Raw genomic sequence first — 21,342 nt, 5'->3', positions numbered from 1 at the left:
CTTCACTTCTGTTTACTCTACAGCAGCAATAATTGGAGATTTCGATGAGTTGCTGTCTTCACGGAACACCGGCAGCGTATATACACTACGATACACAATATAATGAGTGGACATTGCTAGTCCGACCGCTACTAACCAAAAACATGCCTCTAAGGTGGTGACAGTTTTTTCCTACTTACCCGGTGTTCTGTCAACCTCGTCATGTACCGTTGTAACGTGAGAATTACCTACCCCGTGAGAAAAACCTACCCTCGTCACTTCCGGCCAGGAACAGCGGAGCTGCGCAGCAGTGCGCATGCTAACAGGCCCGGATACCTAATGGAATAGCTGAGGATCAGACTAGTGCGCATGCGCACTAGTAGGAAACGATCAAAAAGCTACCCGCGCGGGGGTTACATTAAAACAGATGTGCTGCACTACGAGTCATCTCCGCTCCTGTCACTGTCACTACCCTGATCTGGGCTAGTAAATATAGAAGCGGCTCTCGGCTCCATGATTTATCTTTTCATACACCCGCCGCCGCTTTTATATTTACTAGCCAAGATCAGGGAAGTGACAGGGACAGGAGCGGAGATGACTCATAGTGCAGCACAGCTGTTTTAATGTAACTGCTCGCGTTACACACACTGCTGTGCAACCGGAAGTGACGAGGGTAGGTTTTTCTCACGGGTAGGTAATTCTCACGGAACACCGTATTGTATACGCTGCTGGTGTTCTGTGAGCACAGCAACTCTAAATCTCCAATTATTGCTTCTGGAGAGTCGATGGAAGTGAGGTGGTTGGAGATTTTGGCAAGCTGGAGTTTTCGGCAGAACACTGGCCACCAACACAAACGAAAAGGAAATAAAAACCTGACCCTCACTAACACTTGGCTCCTGCCGAATGATCGCTCCGCCGTCTCCTGCTGCAAAATAAACGAAGGGGTGGGGTACCTGGTGCTGTTTGCATTCTTTCTAACCTTTGCCACTTTGGAGATTTTGGCAAGCTGGAGTTTTCGGCAGAACACTGGCCACCAACACAAACGAAAAGGAAATAAAAACCTGACCCGCACTAACACTTGGCTCCTGCCGAATGATCGCTCCGCCGTCTCCTACTGCAAAATAAACGAAGGGGTGGGGTACCTGGTGCTGTTTGCATTCTTTCTAACCTTTGCCACTTTGTAGAAATCGAGCCAGGCGCAATTTCGAGACATCACAGGCACATGCTCACATATGAGGCGATTCACCGCATGCTCGATGTGCCGTTAGTCTATTCCGGGGAATGCCGTGCCGGCATCCACTCCTGCGAGAGTACGGCCCCATGCACATCTTCCAGAAGCACCCCAATGTGCATGCAAAAGATTCCAGCCATTTCTACAGAAAAGGGTGGGAGTTATTTTTAGGATTGATGTGGAAAACAACAGTAAACCTGGTGCCGGCTTTAGACAGGAAGCATAGAAAATAAAACTGGCTCCAGAAAAGTAAAAGGAAGATAATAAATGAGTTGTAACGGTATAAAAAGCATTTATGTCCTGGCTGTATTGAATTTCAGGAATTGCAAGGCTGAGTTTACTACCTCTTTAACACATGAGCACCATAGCACTTGTTTCCTTATGCTGTTTCTCTCTCTCCCAATCTGAGCTCTGCTATACAGGGACAGAAAGATTCTGATACAGGCCAAATTCGGATACTTATACTGCTTGCATATGAATAAATTAATGATGTATTACTGAATAGAGAGTTGCATCAATTTGTTTTTTTTTTTTTGAGTTCAGTGTTAAACTTCCAGATTATCGCAGCAAACTTCATTTTGTCGGCTTTGCTTCATTTGCAGCTGAAGTCAGTAAATGTTAAATGTCACAGCCTGCTAATTGTTCACAGCATGTAGCCATAAGAAAAAAAAAAAAAAGAAATCCTTTTCACATAAAATTGCGATTCCGACAGTTAAAATGAGAACAGACGCGAGCTTGGCAGTTCCTTGTCACGCTTTCCCACCAAGCCAAACAATGCTATTGGACCTGGGAATTGAGTCTAATAACGATTTCCGCAGTTCTGTAATTAAATTGTAATGAAACGAATGAATGTACGAGAATTTAATTACTCTGCAAATCTTCCAGGTCAGCCAGAACAGCTCTCACAGCGCCGCGCCGGCCGCGCACGCCCCTGTCGTCTCCAGCTCACAGAATTACGCAAGCTCCAAGAGATCGTCGGCACCCTCCTCTCAGAGGAACTCCGGTAAGATTCTCCTGTCCTTGTGTGGAATGCTGCAAGCTGAGACGTTTAGAAATGGTGTCTTTTATGGTATAGGGCAGGCTAGTGCCATTCACTGCACAACATTGGGTTTTGCATTGTCTTACTACCATGGCTGGACACATATACTGAACAAAATTATAAACGCAACACTTGTTTTTGCCCCCATTTTTCATTAGCTGAACTCAAAGATCTAAGAAAACCGGAATTCATCTGTGAAAAGAACACCTCTCCAAAGTGCCAGACACCATAGAATGTGAGCATTTGCCCACTCAAGTCGGTTACGATGACGAACTGCAGTCAGGTTGAGACCCGATGAGGAAGACAAGCATGCAGATGAGCTTCTCTGAGACAGTTTCTGACAGTTTGTGCAGAAATTCTTTGGTTATGCAAACCGATTGTTGCAGCAGCTGTCCGGGTGTCTGGTTTTAGAAGATCTTGGAGGTGAAGATGCTGGATGTGGAGGTCCTGGGCTGGTGTGGTTACACGTGGTCTGCGGTTGTGAGGCCGGATGGATGTACTGCCAAGTTCTCTAAAACGCCTTTGGAGACGGCTTATGGTAGAGAAATGAACATTCAATTCACGGGCAACAGCTCTGGTGGACATTCCTGCAGTCAGCATGCCAATTGCTCCCTCAAAACTTGCGACATCTGTGACATTGTGCTGTGTGATAAAACTGCACATTTTAGAGTGGCCTTTTATTGTGGTCAGCCTAAGGCACACCTGTGCAATAATCATGCTGTCTAATCAGAATCTTGATATGCAACACCTGTGAGGTGGAGGGATTATCTTGGTAAAGGAGAAGTGCTCACTAACACAGATTTAGACAGATTTGTGAACAATATTTGAGAGAAATAGGCCTTTTATGTACATAGTAAAAGTCTTCGATCTTTTGAGTTCAGGTCATGAAAAATGGGGGCAAAAACAAAAGTGTTGCGTTTACAATTTTGTTCAGTGTATATAGATGGTTAGAAGAAAACAAGGGCTCCGTAAACCAAGCATCAGATCTATTCTCTCAAGCTGCAGCATGCTAAGTAATGTGTAATCGTACCAATCCCAGGTTGGGCAGGAGGGGCAGCTGCAGTGAAGAAGGGGGGCAAAGAATGGACGCAGATCTACACCCATTGCACGCCATGTATTAACATTAGGGGAGGATGGCAAAGTTCTGAATTTTTGCCTTGGGAGTTGGACTACCCTGTCCCGTACTGCTTCTAGGTATATATTACCTCTCACAGAAATCACAGTACTTCCCCTGACAATGCCTGCATCTCTTTTTCTCTCCAGAATTAGAGCACCGTGTTTATTTAGGCCTATTTCCTGTACTGAGATGCTCAGTTAGAGATGATAAAATCATGTAAATCCTGGTGCCTGTGCAGTCCTGCCTGTGTTCACGCATATCCGCTCTTGCTTGAGCTTCTCATCCTGCAATGCTGCAGTCTGATCACATCTCTTCAGTTGATCATGTGACATGTAGTAGCAGCAGATACGTTTTTAGGGAATGGGGGGGGGGGGGGGTCTTCCTGTGCTTTTACTAAATGCCGGGTTCACTGTAAGGGTAAATAAAAATAAGTAGCGCCACTAAATCCTAATAGTGCAACCATAAAAGTCCTTTTCAATATTAAACAAGAGTGTCCATAAAGTGCAAAAAAGTGTAAAGGTAACATTGATTGATGAAATCCACCACCAAGCACCAACATTTAGCATACACTTCTTACCAGATAGCATAGACCATAAATTATAATGGTCATAAAAAGCACAAAATAACCCGGCATCCAAGATGGGCAGTGGCTGCTCGGCAGCAGCAGCTCCAAATGCATTGGGAATAAAAAAAAATGAACAAGCATGGTGAAGCCTGCTAACAGTTAAGTCCTAAAGTACCTTCGATGAGTTGTAAACAGGCACAAACAAATAAAAAACAAGCAGACTGTCAGCTGGTATGATGGTATCTGACGTTCGGCCTGCACCTGGATGTCGCCGATGACGAAACGTATCAGGATTGGCTGTTACTGAAGACATCAGGCTTGCTTAGCCGTCACTCATGGAACAATTAACGAGTCACATGACATCGGGGAGGTAAAATGGCTAATTGGGCTCAATTTGGCCATTTTTACTTAGGGGTGTACTCACTTTTGTTGCCAGCGGTTTAGACATTAATGGCTGTGTGTTGAGTTATTTTGAGGGGACAGCAAATTTACACTGTTATACAAGCTATACTCACTACTTTACATTGTAGCAAAGTGTCATTTCTTCAGTGTTGTCACATGAAAAGATAGAATAAAATATTTACAAATATTTGAGGGGTCGCGCACGGGAAGCTAGGGGGCACGCTCCCGACCCCACTCAGCAGCGGGGAAGCTGAGGCACAGGTCAGGCGGCTCTGATTGCCGCCTGACATCCTCGATCATTCCCTGCTGGGTGAGAAGGGCGGGCGGCTGTTGTAAACGCAGCCGCCCGTCCTTCTCCCTGGGATGATCATAGAGCTAATGTGATCCTTCTATATAGGATCACATGTCTCTATGGTCTTTTCACTTTTGTGAGATACTGTATGTGTGTGTTTTAGTGGTTATCCACAGTTTCTGATGCAGAGCAAGTCTCTCTGGCTGTCTTTAGTACTGTAAAGATTGTATAAACAGACGGGTCCTCTTCTGAACTCTCCTTCATCTCTCTGTAGGTATGGAAATGGAGCCTCGGATTGTGGAAATTAACAGAGTGAGTAGAAACGAACAAACATATTATTTGCTGCCTTCTCGGTGCACCAGATGTAAATCTTTCTTATCTTGTTTCTAAATCCTCAGGGGCCCAGTGATGCTCTGGGGATCAGCATAGCAGGTGGAAAGGGAAGCCCGCTGGGAGACATTCCTGTGTTCATCGCTATGATACAAGCCAGCGGAGTTGCAGCGCGCACACAAAAACTGAAAGTAAGTGTTGAATTGCTGTTATTGTCATAAATGTTTTTTTAACCACTTCCCGACCACCCGCCACAGATTGTGGCTCTCGAGCGCAATCCGACGTAGATCTACGCTGGTCGCGCACGCGGGAAGCTAGGGGGCGCACTCCCGCCCCCACTCGGCAGCGGGGAAGCCAATGCAGCGGGCAGGCGGCTCCGATTGCCGCCTGACACCCGCGATCATTCCCTGCTGAGTGAGAAGGACGGGCGGCTGTTGTAAACGCAGCCGCCCGTCCTCCCTGGGATGATCATAGAGCTCATGTGATCCTTCTATATAGGATCACATGTCTCTATGGTCATTTCACAAGCCACGCCCCCCACAGTTAGAATCACTCCCCTAGGCTCACATTTTACCCATTGATCACCCACGGGGTTAACACCTTCCCTGCCAGTGTCATTATTACAGTAACAGTGCATATTTTTAGCACCGATTACTGTAGTAATGTCACTGGTACCCCCAAAAGTGTCGAAAATGTCAGTTAGGGGTCCGATCTGTCCGCCGCAATGTCGCAGTCCCGCAAAAAATCGCAGATCGCCGCCATTACTAGTAACAAAAAACACAATAAAAATTACATAAAAATTAACAAAAAAGAAATTAACAAAAAAGATCCTGCGAGCAACCTCCTGATGGATTCTCCTGTATATATACGCTTCAATCGTATATGTTTAAGGTGAGCACCCACTCACAAGGGGGTGCACGGTTGATGTTTACTGTGACACTCTGGTCACTCACCATTGGGAAGCACTAGCCACTTTCAATTGACCAGCTCACTACCTAGGACTATTATTTCATCGCTTTTACTCACGGGAACTATTTATCACTGGACTTTTTTTGCTATTTTGCACATACTTCTATTTTTTACACTTTTTTTAATATATTTTTATATATATTTGATTGCATATATTATTATATTCTGCAATTTTCATTTTACCATTTTGCACATATATTTTTATGAATTATTTACATGTCATTTATTTATATATACTTGGCACTGATTATTTTTCATAGCTTGATAATTTATTAATCATTTATTTAATTATTTGCGCAGGACTATTTATCTAATAAAATCTTTCCCGTAGTTAGTAGACGTGATAACTTTTGCGCAAACCAATCAAAATCTGCTAATTGCGATTTTTTTTTTTTACCAAAAATATGTACCAAAAAACAAATTGGCCTAAAATGTTAAATTTTGATTTTGACATTTTTCTTTTTGGTAATGTTATATAGCAGAATGTGAAAAATATTTTTTTTTTTTTTTCAAAATTGTCGCTTTTTTTGTTTATAGCGCAAAAAATAAAAATCGCAGAGGTGATCAAATACCACCAAAAGAAAGCTCTATTTGTGGGAAAAAAAAGGACATCAATTTTATTTGGGTACAGCGTCGCACGACCGCGCAATTGTCCGTTAAATTAACGCAGTGCCGAATCTCAAAATAGGGCCTGGTCATTAAGGGGGCAAATCTTTCCAGTCTTAAAGTGGTTAAAGCACAATAGGCATTAATAAAGAAACCAAAAGGAAAGGGGGAAAAATAAGTAATATGAAAATTAAAAAAAGTAAAAAGTTAAGTGCTTCCATTGTATGAACTCTTCTTCTGCTCATACTGCCCGTAGTCCTATCCTAGGCACGCCTCTCCTTATAATTCCAGTTGTCTTACCCTCAGCACTCGTCTCCTGCACATACTGCCCACTGTCATACCTTCTACACTTCTCTCCTTCATACACCCCCCACCATCATAACCCCACACTCCTCTCCTTCATACACCCCCCACCATCATACCCCCCACACTCCTCTCCTTCATACACCCCCCACCATCATACCCCCACACTTCTCTCCTTCATACACCCCCCACCATCATACCCCCACACTCCTCTCCTTCATACACCCCCCCACCATCATACCCCCCACACTCCTCTCCTGCACATACTGCCCACTGTCATACCTTCTACACCCCCCACCATCATACCCCCCACACTCCACTCCTGCACACACTGCCATCCAATCATACCCTCTGCACTCCTCATGTTTATACTATCTGCTGTCCTCCTCTCCACACTCTTACCAGCACATACTGCCTGCAATTATATATGCTACACACTCTTCTCCTGGTACCCCCATTATACCTTCCACATTTCTCTCTTGCACCCACTGCCCACCATCATACCCTCCACAAGCTGCCCCGTGGCATATCCTCAGTACTTCTTTTCTCCTTTTATTGCCTGTCATTACACCCTCCACAACCTATTCTACAAATACTGCCTACCACTGTACCCTCCCCTGTACTCTCCTATACATACTGCTCCCTGTCACACCCTTCAAACTTCTTTCCTACACATAATACCCTCCAGGGCTGGTGCAAGGATTTTTGACACCCAGGCCAAACCTCATTTTGCCGCTACCCAATTTGGCTCCGCCCCCTTTGCTTTGCCCATGTATACGGTGGAGCTGGCGGGGGTAGAGATTACAAGGACCTACCTAAAGGACAAGATACATAAAGTGCTCGGGTAAAACAGATAGGAGTCTCTGGTACAAGAAATAAAAATAATTAGTCCATGAGGGGTTAAAAAAAGTATATCCTGAAAAGCTGATGATGGTAGTTAGCTTGTTGCACTCAATTTGGGCAGCTCTTCTCAGAAGTGAAGGTAAAATCTGAAGAGGATATACAAGAAGAACAGAAAAGAGCTTCTTCTGAGTGTAGAATTTTTATTATAACAGCATGTAAAAAAACGACAAATGGCAACTCACGGAAGCCAACAAGGCAAGCAACAGGCTATTGTAGTAGTGCAGTAATATCGTTCCTCCTGGTGAGTGGTCCATCCGTCCGTTCAACCCAATCTACCAGCCAGGGGTACCGTAGTCTCCCCCGTAGACTCCCCCGTGCTCTGTATCCCTTCACGGCCTCCGCCTGGGACCCGGACGCTATACAGGAGACTGCCGGCATTATCTCCTCCTACAGACTACGGTGCCCCTGGCTGGTAGATTGGGTTGGGCGGACCACTCACCAGGAGGAACAATATTACTGCACTACTACAATAGCCTGTTGCTAGCTGGCTTCTATGAGTTGTAATTTTTTACATGCTGTTATAATAAAAAGTCTACACTTAGAGGCGCTTTTCTGTGGTACTTGTACAAAGACCTACCTGACCACTACGCTGATCTACATAACCACTACACTGGCCACTAAACTGACCTACCTAAACCACTACACAGACTACTACACTGACCTACCTAACCACTACACTGACCTACCTAACCACTACACGGACCTACCTAACCACTACACTGACCTACCTAACCGCTACACTGACCTACCTAATCACTACACTGACCTACCTAATCACTACACAGACCACTACACTGACCTACCTAACCGCTACACTGACCTATCTAACTGCTACACTGACCTACCTAACCGCTACACTGACCTACCTAACCGCTACACTGACCTACCTAACCGCTACACTGACCTACCTAACTGCTACACTGACCTACCTAACTGCTACACTGACCTACCTAACCACTACACTGACCTACCTAACCGCTACACTGACCTACCTAACCGCTACACCGACCTACCTAACCGCTACACCGACCTACCTAACCGCTACACCGACCTACCTAACCGCTACACTGACCTACCTAACCGCTACACTGACCTACCTAACCGCTACACTGACCTACCTAACCGCTACACTGACCTACCTAACCGCTACACTGACCTACCTAACCGCTACACTGACCTACCTAACCACTACACTGACCTACTTAATCACTACACTGGCCACTATACTGACCTACCTAACCACTACACTGACCTACCTAATCACTACACTGGCCACTAAACTGATTAACTGTAATTGCTACACTGACCTACCTAACCACTACATTGGCCACTAAACTGACATACCTAACCACTAAATTGACCTACCTTACATAGTTACATAGTTTGTGAGGTTGAAAAAAGACATCAGTCCATCCAGTTCAACCTATGATGTATGTGTGTGTGTGTGTGTGTGTGATTTGATGTTAAACGTACATTGTATACCCCTTTTTTGTTGTGGTATTTAAGGTGCTTGTGGAAGAGAATTACACATCCTTACTGCTCTGACAGTAAAGAACCCCCTACGTATTTTTAGGTTAAACCGTTTTTCCTCTAGTTTTAGTGAAAGACACCGTGCCTTATTGTCAGAGGCGTAACTAGAACCTTCAGGGCCCCGCTGCAAGAAACCATGAAGGGCCCCCCAGACCCCTGGCCGGGGCCCTTCCCTTCAAGCCCGGGGCTCTTCCCACTAATCCTGGGGCTCTTTACTCTCGTTGCATGGCCTTTTATTATGGTCCCGCAGCAGGATCCTTTCACAAGTTCTGCAGTGGGCCCCCTTCCTGCAATCTTGGGGCCTCCCCACAGTGGTGCAATGCCAGGGCCCAGTCACAAGTGTGACCTTTGAGATCCTGGAAGTTCACCCACTGGTTTGCTACCGGGCCCCCTGGAGCATGGGGCCCGGTAGCAATTGCAACCCCTGTAGTTACGCCCCTGCTTATTGTATTCCCTTTCTCTGAAAAATGTGTTCCTTATGCTAGGGTCGCCAGTACAGTATTTGTACATATGTGATATCAAATCCCCTCTCAAGCGTCTCTTCTCCAGAGAGAATAGGTTCAATGCTTGTAGTCTTTCCTCATTGCTGATGTCCTCCATTTCCCAAATTATTTTTGTTGCCCTTCTCTGGACTCTCTCCAGTTCCAGCACATCCTTCCTGAGGACCGGTGCCCAGAACTGGACAGCATACTCCAGATGTGGCCGGACCAGAGTCTTGTAGAGTGGGAGAATAATCTCTTTATTTCTGGAGTGAATCCTTTTTTTATACATGCCAGTATTTTGTTGGCTTTGCTTGCAGCGGCTTGGCATTGCATGCCACTGCCAAGCCTGTTGTCTACCAGTACCCCAAGGTCCTTTTCCATCCTAGACTCACCCAGAGGTTCCCCCCCTAGTGAGTAGTTGCTTTTGTGTTTCGAACGCCCAAGTACATTACTTTACATTTTTCAACATTAAACCTCATCTGCCATGTAGTTGCCCACCCCATTATTTTGTTCAGGTCCGCTTGTAAGGTTTCCACATCCTGCATAGAAGATATTGGCATGCTTAGTTTAGTATCATCCGCAAATACTGAGATTGTACTCGATATCCCCTCCTCTAGATCATTTATGAATAAATTAAACAGGATTGGTCCCAGGACAGAACCTTGGGGGACCCCACTTTCCACACCCGCCCAATCCGAGTACTCCCCATTAATCACCACCCTCTGGACTCTCCTCTGGAGCCAGTTCTCTATCCAGGTATTCACCCTATGGTCCATACCTATCTTCCTTAGTTTGTACAGTAAGCGTTTGTGGGGAACGGTGTCAAATGCCTTTGCAAAGTCCATTTACACCACATCCACAGGCCTTCCTTTATCTAGATGGCAGCTCACTTCATCATAGAAGGTTAATAGATTAGTCTGGCAACCTAGTGGTCTACCTAACCACTAAACTGACCTACCTAACCACTACACTGACCTCACACAACATTACCCCCCCCCCTCCATTCCCTAGTACAATGTACTTCGGTGAATCCTCCTTACTTCTCCATGGCTTTCAGGCTCTTCCAGCTACCCAGCTGATCCTCGGTATCTTCTGCTGTTCCAGGAGCAGCTGCTGTACCTACACTCCACCATGGCATCGGCACCCTGCACTGCCCCTCCCTTTCCACCTTTCTCCACACCAGAGGGTTCCCGGGGCAGGGGGAGGGCCAATGGGATGCTGCAGATTGCACCTAATCAGAGGGGAAGCTAATAGGCCGCCGCAACAAAGCACACTCGGGCCGGCGCGGAGAGGCCGGGAGAGTGGCGCCGGCCCAAGGAGCACCGGGCCAAATACATGCAGCCCTGGCCCAGTCTGCCCCTGCCAGCGCGGCCCCCGACTAAAGTGCGCTCATTCAGTGTACACTCCTCTCCTGCGCATACTGCACACTGTCATACCCCCCACACTTCTCTGCTTTCCTTATGCCCCCAGTCTGTACCTTCCCCACTCCTCTCCTACACATACTGCCTGCTCTCATACCTTCCCTCAGGTCAACAAAAATATTCCAGCCTGTGGATTCTCTCATCTTCCCTCTGATCTTATAAACCTCAATCAAAAGCAATAATCAAAAAATATGGATTATTAAATGATCAGGCTGAAATGTGTGTGGCGACTACTTGAATCCATTTCTTCACTCACTGCAAGCTCACTTTTTGCTGCAATTTTTGAAAAATAAAATTCAGTGTTGGATGGAGTTATCTTGTAAAGCATCTTCCATAACACATACGTTTACTCCCAGGTTGGAGATCGGATCGTCAGTATTAACAAGCAGTCTATGGACGGCCTCACTCACGCCGAAGTGGTTAACATCCTGAAGAACGCATTCGGAGCCATTACCTTGGAGGTAGGTTGAGTGGTGTGACGCACACCTGTAAATGATAGATAATAACCAATAAACCATGCAGCGTCCCTGACCACGGGCTGCGCTGTCCCATTGTGTGCTTATTCCTGACACCTTAGTGTGCTTAACCAGCGGCACAAAGTCCCTGTGTAACCGCTGATAAGTAAACCTGCCGCTTCCAGCACTCATCTGAAAATTGCAGCGCGCCACCTACGTGATTGGCATTCGGTTTATTAGCCGCATTGCACGAGGAGCTTCCAGTTCACTGAGCTGTGATGGATTACTACCTCCCAGATTCCATCTGAGGCAATATTTAAACTGCTGTTTTATATATTTGTGTGTTGATAGAAAGCCATGATTTCCTGACAGCTGTGTGCAGAGATTGTTCACTCCACGGGCACAAGTGGTATTTATCCTGCAAATGTGGTTCCAGTCCCCAGTGTTCTGCCTGTCCATACCCTAGTAGTGAGGGATATTGCTGAGGCACAGATATATACACACCTCTGCTCTTCTTGACCCCATTAAAGTAGATTGTAACATATTCACTAAAATCCTATGTAGCCTTACCCCCGTAAGGGCCACTTAAAGATGCTTGACCCCAGTGGTTGCCTTGACCTTGAAAGTTCCTTGACCCTTCTGACACTCTTGGCTCAGACATTTCTGGCTGTAACAGTGCAAACACCAAACTATAACGCAGTAAGCAAATAATTTACGTAATGTTTTGCAACAAGGTAGAGCATATATAGTACACATGAACATTTTTACATTTAGTACAATAAACAGATTAGTTGTGGGCATAGGATATCAGAGGAAGAGCAACTTGCAATCTGAATAGGGCATATGACCATAGGTAAGGAAAAGGGAAGTAGAATGATCAGCTTGCTGTCAGACACTCCCTTCTGCCCAGGGCTGGCCCAAGACATTGTGCTGCTTAGGTCCAAAAATGAAATGCTGCCCCCCCCCCCAAAAAAAAATCATGCCCACCAAAAGGCCCCCACATCCATTATTTTGTATCATGATAATTAAAACTAAAAATGACATTAATTAGGAAGTCAGATTTACATACAATAGCTCCTTGTCTATATGCAAAATTATATGACATACCATTATGTTCAGTTCCAAAACACAAACTCCATACCCCCCCAAAAATCACAGACTCCTCTCCATCCCAGATACCTTATTTACACAAGACGGGAAGCATTGCAGGTCCAGACAAAGGGCGGGACTTTTCATGTGAAAGGCAGGTGATTGATTGCTTTGACCGCCCTGCTGTCTAGTAACCAATCACCCGCTTCTTAACTTAAAAAGTCCTGCCCTTTGCCTGGACCTGCCATGCTTCCCGTCTTGTGTAAATAAGGTATTTGTGATGGATTCTGATCCTGCCATAAATGTCCTTGTTCAGGAATTTCCTGTTGGGAAATTGGGTGACAATGCTCTGTTCCTGCCTCCTAGTTGTGCATCCGTATTGTCACCTTGGCACATGAGCACCTGATGGAGACTACAAGTGGCTACTTCAGCACCCATTAGGCATGCTGTTATCCGAGAAATCCCACCCTAAGAAATGGCATGCAGCCATCGATGGAGTGCATGCTTATGTGAACTGATTGCAAAGAGAATGCATGAGATCAGCAGCACTGCGATGCAATAAAAGGTAAGTGGTCAGCATTTACATCTATTCTAGGAACTTGTGGGCTTGATAGATCTACTAATACAGAAAGTACTTCCAGGTGTCTTGACACATGTTCAGTCCATTTTGCAGAGTGCCCTGGTTTCTCCTGAAAAGGCAGGTCTGGACCTCGTGGTGGATCTCGCTTCCCTTACTTTTCAGGTGTTCTCAAAGAGTGATGGGTAACCCACAGACCAGTAGGAAAATGAGAGAATTGTGCGATGCCATGCCAGGTTGTGGTCAGTTTTTCTCATAATAGATCAGGGGTTTCCAAACTTTATCAAAGGGCCAGTTTACCATCCTTCAGATTTTAGGAAGGTCGAATTCTGGCCAGCAGGGGTACAAAATGTCCCAGCTTCAGTAGGAGTAAACAGTGTCTCTGGATTGGTGGTCAGTGGGGGTACATAAATTACTGCAGTGGCGGCCTGTGCATAGCGGGCACCAGGGCGCCGCCCCCCTACCCCAAAAAAAAAGAAAAAAAAAAATGACAGCGAACAAATAAAGTTTTTTAAAAAAAGAAATTTGGGTTCGCCGGCCTTTGCAATGGAAGTGGTGGCTAGGGGGGGGGGTGGGGTTACGTCCCAGAAGAGGCGCCGATCGGCAGCCTTCTGGGGGCGTAACCCGATCGCAAGTCCTTGCGATTGGACACCCCCACTTTCGGATATCCTGGCTGTGATTGGTCCAGTCTCCAGCCTGGACCAATCATCATCCAGGACATCACAATGGGGGCGGTGCCGGTGCGTGAGTCAGTCACTCACCGTCACCACCGCTCGGAGGACGAGGGAGAAGCCGCTCTCCTTCCCGCCGCCGCAGAGAGGACGGACTGGATCGAGGAGGGAAGAACCCGCCGCCGCCAGGTAAGTGCATTAAATTGAAGGGAGCACGCACGCTGCACTCTGCATTGATTGGGGGACAATGCTGTGGGCACTCTGCATTTATTGGGGTACATTGCTGTGGCACTCTGCATTTATTGGGGTACATTGCTGTGGCACTCTGCATTTATTGGGGGACAATGCTGTGGGCACTCTGCATTTATTGGGGTACAATGCTGTGGCGCTCTGCATTTATTGGGATACAATGCTGTGGCACTCTGCAATCATTGGGGTACAATGCTGTGGGCACTCTGCATTTATTGGGGTACAATGCTGTGGCGCTCTGAAATCATTGGGGTACAATGCTGTGGCACTCTGCAATAATTGGGGTACAATTCTGTGGCACTCTGCAATCATTGGGGTACAATTCTGTGGCACTCTGCAATCATTGGGGTACAATTCTGTGGCGCTCTGCATTTATTGGGGTACAATGCTGAGGCGCTCTGTATTTATTGGGGTACAATGCTGTGGGCACTCTGCAATCATTGGGGTACAATGCTGTGACACTCTGCAATCATTGGGGTACAATTCTGTGGCACTCTGTAATCATTGGGGTACAATTCTGTGGCACTCTGCAATCATTGGGGTACAATGCTGTGGGCACTCTGCAATCATTGGGGTACAATGCTGTGGGCACTCTGCATTTATTGGGGTACAATGCTGTGGGCACTCTGCAATCATTGGGGTACAATTCTGTGGCACTCTGCAATCATTGGGGTACAATGCTGTGGCACTCTGCAATCATTGGGGGACAATGCTGTGGGCACTCTGCAATCATTGGGGACAATGCTGTGGCGCTCTGCAGTGATTGGGGACAATGCTGTGGCGCTCTGAATTGAAAGGGGCATGCACGCTGAACTCTGCATTGTGAGGGCACAGCACAGTGTTCATTGCATTGAAGGGGGCACAGCACAGTGTTCATTGCATTGAAGGGGGCACAGCACAGTGTTCATTGCATTGAAGGGGGCATAGCACAGTGTTCATTGCATTGAAGGGGGCACAGCACAGTGTTCATTGCATTGAAGGGGGCATAGCACAGTGTTCATTGCATTGAAGGGGGCACAGCACAGTGTTCATTGCATTGAAGGGGGCACAGCACAGTGTTCATTGCATTGAAGGGGGCACAGCTTCAAAGTCACGCAATTTTTTTACTGCGTTTTTTGGCGCGAAGCAATACCTATTACATTTTTCTTTTTGCGCCCCCCCAAAAAATTTGAGCACCAGCCGCCACTGAATTACTGACCGATGGTAGCATATGTATGTGCGGCATGTGGCCGTTAAAGTATGTATATATGTTATGTGGGCAAAAGTGTAATGCACAGCTCCAGACATTTAAAAAATTGGTAATCCAGCAGGCCTATTTATTACAACGCACCTATCATGTAATAATAGAAAAGGAATATCCTCCCTCGACACTGATTTTAAAAGACGCCCTCGGTGCTGTTGAAGACACCTATGGAAGTACGTAGAGAATAAAAGGAGCTAAGCAATACATTTGCTAAAATCCTTGCTGTGTATATTGCTGGCAAAAAAGGGATATTTCTTTTTCTTCCAATAAAGCAGAAGTTTCACTTTTTTTTTTTTTTTTTGGTAGTTTTAAGGGAAATCGTCTAATCTTTATAGCTGCAAATAGTCTGCGTTATCATCCGATAATCATGACAGGTGCAGAGTAGAGTATTTTTGTACCTTATCGGAGTTGAGCGGTGCAGTACAGTTTAGTGAAAGGTCAGGTAATTGTGTTCAGTAGGGTAGAAAGTCTTATTATCTCCACATCCAGCTCACGCTTCTCTTACTAGACACATGCTGCGTGAACACTGAAGATTAGCTTCTCCTGGGAGCTCGGTGTTCTGCTCCTGTGTCCCCCCCCCCACTGCCTAATCCGTCAGTCACAGATGTTCTGGGCAAGATAATGGTGGATGTTGAGCTTCAGGTGTCACAAATGTCTGAAATGGGCCATACGTTGCCCACAGAAATCTGCCAAAGCTGTTATTTGCCTAGGACAAGTTAAAACAGTGACAGGAAGCTATGGACAATACACGCTAATATTGGTGCCTGGTCAGCGGTGCTTTATTACTCACTCAGCTTAGGAATTACTATTCCCAGAACAACTTATCTGACAACATATAGTATATGGCCAAAAGTTTGTGGATATCTATCCATCACACCTACATGAGATTGGTGGACATCTCATTTCAAAATGATTGGCGTTAATATAGAGTTGGTCCTCCTTTGCAGCTATAACCGTCTCGGCTATTCTAGGAAGGCTTTCTACAAGATTTTGGTGTGTCTGTGGGAATTTGTCCCCATTCATCCAAATAAAGCATTAGTGAGGTCAGGTACTGATTTTGGATGAGAAGACCTGGGTTAAATTAGGCTTTCAGTTCATCTCAAAGTTGTTTTATTGGGTTGAGATCAGGGCTCTGCGTAGGACACAAGTTCCTCCACCCCAAACTCATCAAACCATTTCCTTATGGAGCTGGCTTTGTACACAGGGGGACAGTCATTCTGGAACAGAACCACAAGGTTGGAAGAGCACAATTGTCAGACATATTGTTGTATTAACAGTACCCCTTACTGGAAACACCGGAACTCCAACATTTAGATTGGGGGTCCATGTGTTGGGAGTTGCAGTCTGTACCCCACCCCCCCCCCCTCCTCTGTTGGTGCAGTTCGAATGAAGCTGCAATACAGAAGGGGGAGGAAGTTGTGAGCAACTTGGTTCCTATATGATTTCTTACAGTCACCAGGGGTATAGCTGTCCGATTGGACGCTGGTGCCCCTCATGACCTCTGCAGTCATCTTGGGTGAGGGCAGGGCTTATTTAAGGCCCTGGCTCCCTAACTTTGGCGTGCATTGTGCGAGTGGTTCGTGTAGGGACAGTTATCCCCTGTCAGTCAGGGACAGTGCATAGCGGCAGGGAGAGGTTCCAGAGGTGTAGGGAAAGTGCAGGGACCACGCTATCTGCTCTCAGGAGTCCTCCCATATATGTTTTGGGACCGCTCCTTGCTGCAGAAGTTGTTGGCATCATAGCAAGAGAACATTCTTCTGCTATGGTTTGTAAGTGGCTCCGGTCCGGTCAGCCTCAATGCATTGCTTTAATTTACTTGGGCCTGTGTGTTTTCTGCTGCTGGTGCACCATGCTGAACACAGCTCATACACACTATGGGCCATATAGAGAGGTGTGATGGTCAGATCTACACATAGTTTTGCCTGGTATGTCCATTACTCTTCCTGCTGGCCTTTTTTTTTTTTTTTTAATTTTTATTTTCCTGGAAAACAAAAATGAAGTGAAGAAAACATTTAGAATCAGCTCAGTCTTTGCAAGCAGATAATGATTTCAAAGTAAGCAGTAACAGAGGTGAAAACTGTATTGGGGAGGTCTCTTTGCTGAAGACGTAAGAGCACCTGTAACTGAAATACCATGTACTATGCCTTTATTAGGTTGCAGGTTCTTCCTCCTCCTGTCATCACTTGATATTGTATTGTTTGTGTACCCCAAATGATTGTCAGCACTTGCTCTGTGTATTAATTCCTTATAACTTAATGTTTTGTGACAATTGCTAGAGGAATAAACTATGCTCAACCGCCTCACCTAAATGACTTGAAAAGGGACAGCGGTGCACAGTCTCAGCCTCTGCAAGCTATGCTAGATCCAAAGTTCCCTAATAACTGGGACCCGCACTCCAGTAAGGATCCTCAAATATAATTTATTATTATAGATGGCTAAAATCCAGGCCAACAAGGATACTTATGTGTTTCAGCCATTACAGTCTTCTAAATGCGTTAGACAGAACAATTTTTTTATAAATCTCACACAGTAATATATTATAATCAAAAGTAAACACCCACCTTCCATCGAGTCATCAGTGGCAACAATATTGTAGTCATCATATGTTCCCTTACTGATTGTGAAGCATTTGCACCACAACAAACATTCTGCTGTGCCCACAACACGGTTACCACTTGTGCGCGTGCAAGACAGGTCCACTTTTTTTGTCCCACAGTCCCCATTTCTTATTTGGGTGTTGCAGAAGGATACAGTTTCTCTCCACTATACCTTACAAGTTCAAATACAGAAGTGAACACGTTCTTTCCTTTCCATCTTGTTCTTGGGTGATAAATGTTTTATTACTGTTCTCTTTAAAAATTCCACTTTATCTTTAATGATATGCGGCTCAATATCACCGGCCACACGGTACGGACTGGCGAGGTGAGGGATACGGAAATGAACAATGTCTAAGATCCATCAGATGGAGCGTGTTATTTTATTCACTGCTGGTTTGCACAAGGGTGCAGTTCTCTTCAGAACCCCATAATTCTGATATAAAACTGGAGTAAAAGTGGAGCTGATGAATCTAAGCAACCAATCACCCTTCAAAGAGCAACTATAGACAACAAATTAAACAAATCCGTGAACTGATTATTCAATCCAGAAATCCTTGATCCTCTGCTAAAGACTGGAAAGCCACTCACTTTAAAGCTGAACTCCAGCACACCCTTGAGTCTTGTAGTGTTGTACAGGTTCTTCTCCTGGACTGAAATAGCTTCCTCTGATTTCACTGCACACTGTGAGCTTCTCACAATGCGCAGTCCCTCACAATACTTGTGTAATGCAGGGTTATTGGTCCTGCATTGTACTTGATGTCAATGTGTGAATGTTAGAAATATTTTGGGGAATCTGTTGCACATGTAGCACCCTCCTAGGTAGGTACTAGGAAAGAGCATATGGGTTGCCCTGTCTGCATATCAGGGGGGCCTGATCATATAGTTAGGCTGTCACATGCTTCCAGGTGTGACCTGTTGAGCCTGGGGAGTCTCCCCTCTGTTTCCAATGAGGGTTCTTATTGGACAGTGGAGGAAACCCAGCCAATAGCACACCAGGGCTATCTCAGTGGGCGGAGTTTTCCGCAATGCCGGAATAAGGCCCCTTTCACACTGATGTAGCACACTAACTCACACAAGATAGTGCAAGTCTTCACACATGTTAACTAGGGATGATCAAACTTTTGAAAAGTTTGGTTTGACCAGAACACCCGAACTTCCCGAAAGTTCAGGTCCAGATTCCAGAACCCCATTGAAATCAATGGGACCCGAACTTCGGTAATCAAAAAACACCATTTTGAAGCCCTAAAACCCAATAAATGCACCTAAAAAGTGCCTAGGGTTCTGGGTCATGCCCCAGGGACTATGAATCACACAAAAAAAAAGTTCTTAAAAATTGTAATTTTTGATAGAGAGCCAATTATTGAAAAATTATTGAAAAAAAAAAAATTAGATTTCTTTGGATTTAGTGTCGGGGGGGGGGGGGGTCTAAAAGGTGTACCTGTGAAGTTTCAGCTCTGTAGCATGTCCAGAACCAGAAAAAAATAGATTTTGTATTAGAATTGAAGTAGAGCAGGGTAGTGGCTCGCTAATTTCACACCTGGCCGTTTTTGTTGCAGGCGTTTATTGGGCTTTTTTGTGGACGTCTTTGGAGGCAGGCATGACATCTGAACTTCTGTGTAGGGGTATATATACACACACACATATATGTATATATACACATACAGGCGTGAAAGTAGCAGAACCCTATGCCTGCGCTAATGAAATTATGTGCAGGCATAGAGCTCCGCTCCTATCACACCTATATGTGTGTATGTGTATAAATACATATATGTGTGTGTATATATACCCCTATACAGAAGTTCAGATGTTATGCCTGCCTCCAAAGACGCCTAAAAAATGCCCAAAAAAATGCCTGCAACAACACACCTGGGCGTTTTTGTTGCAGGCATTTTTTGGTCATTTTTTGGGCGTCTTTGGAGGCAGGCATAACATCTGAACTTCTGTATAGGGGTATATATACACACACACTTGTATGTATATATACACATACACACATATAGGTGTGATAGGAGCGGAGCCCTATGCCTGCAAATAATTTCATTAGCGCAGGCATAGGGTTCTGCTACTTTCACACCTATATATGTGTATATATACATATATGTGTGTGTGTGTGTGTATATATATATATATATACCCCTACACAGAAGTTCAGATGTCATGCCTGCCTCCAAAGATGTCCACAAAAAAGCCCAATAAACGCCTGCAACAAAAACGGCCAGGTGTAAATGTAGCGGAGCCACTACCCTGCTCTACTGCAATTCTAATACAAACAATCTTTTTTCTATGGCGGTCACCCTGACATGGAAGTGTTTGGTCACCCTGCCATAGCAGTCAGAGTCAGTTCACCCTACACTACACTACAGTCACCCTGACACTTAACACTTTCCCTACAGAAACTAGATTTTTGAATCTAACTATAGTGGAAAATAGTACCCTAACTACACTAGATATCCCTTTCCTCACATTAATAATTGCTAAATGACACTTTTGAAGCAGGAGTAACAGAACTGCTTCCACTCTCTTCCACAGCCCCTGTATTACAGTGCTATAGATTTGGCGGGGCTATCTTATATACTACTGATTGGCCTCTGGACCCCCTAGTCACTCCAATCACATTCCTAGCATCCTCCTGCCCCCTCAATTGGCTTTTACTGATGGTTCTGGTCCAATAACAGGCTTTTAAAGCCCAGTTCCTGTCCCATTGCATTTTGGTCGGTTCTGGTTGCCGAATTCCGAACTTTTTCAGCAAAAAGTTCGGAATTCGGACGAATTTCGAACAGTCAATGTTTGGGTCGAACCGATGGTCGACCCGAACCGTTCGATCATCCCTAATGTTAAATGTGCAAAATAACTCTTGTCAGCTTCAGGTGTCATCCACTGCCATCCAAGCACATGAAGGAAGAAGTGCATTATTGTGCATTAAAAAAACATGCAAGAAGGTGTGGTACTAAAAACTTTAGGAAGGTACACAAGTTTCTTTGTATACGTAGGGCAACCCATTAAAAATTAATGGACTGTCCTGATGGCAACACACGTGCACATGTGTGCTTCCTGTTTTCACACTATGCTAGTATGTGCCCAAAGCAACTATTTCAGCTTATCCCACTAACTTCTAGACCAGGGGTCTCCAAACTGTGGCACCAGGGCTGGATATGGCCCTTTGCTTGCCTTTATCTGGCCCTCGGGGTACTATTTTCTCTATCGCTCATTGACAGACGTAGTCCTCGGTGATACAGCACCTTTGGGTTATGTTGCCTCCACAGGAGTAGGACTAGACAGGAAATGAAAAATG

General features: G+C 45.3%; 1 protein-coding gene across 4 annotated transcripts in view; it reads left to right on the top strand.

Annotated features, from left to right (window-relative positions):
- Positions 1 to 21,342, top strand: part of PATJ (PATJ crumbs cell polarity complex component) — a 483,060-nt gene that overhangs the window by 447,393 nt on the left and 14,325 nt on the right. For all 4 annotated transcript variants that reach the window (XM_082265149.1, XM_082265150.1, XM_082265148.1 and 1 more), the window contains 4 exons: positions 2,096 to 2,213; positions 4,900 to 4,937; positions 5,024 to 5,146; positions 11,526 to 11,630. In XM_082265149.1, the coding sequence (XP_082121275.1) occupies positions 2,096 to 2,213; positions 4,900 to 4,937; positions 5,024 to 5,146; positions 11,526 to 11,630 (384 nt within the window). The remainder of the gene's footprint in view (positions 1 to 2,095; positions 2,214 to 4,899; positions 4,938 to 5,023; positions 5,147 to 11,525; positions 11,631 to 21,342) is intronic.

The sequence above is a fragment of the Pelophylax lessonae genome (assembly GCF_965119305.1).
Source record: "Pelophylax lessonae genome assembly, chromosome: 8".
Classification (NCBI taxonomy): Eukaryota; Metazoa; Chordata; class Amphibia; order Anura; family Ranidae; genus Pelophylax; species Pelophylax lessonae.
Note: the sequence above shows the minus strand (reverse complement) of the source record. Positions and strands in the feature narration are given on the sequence as shown.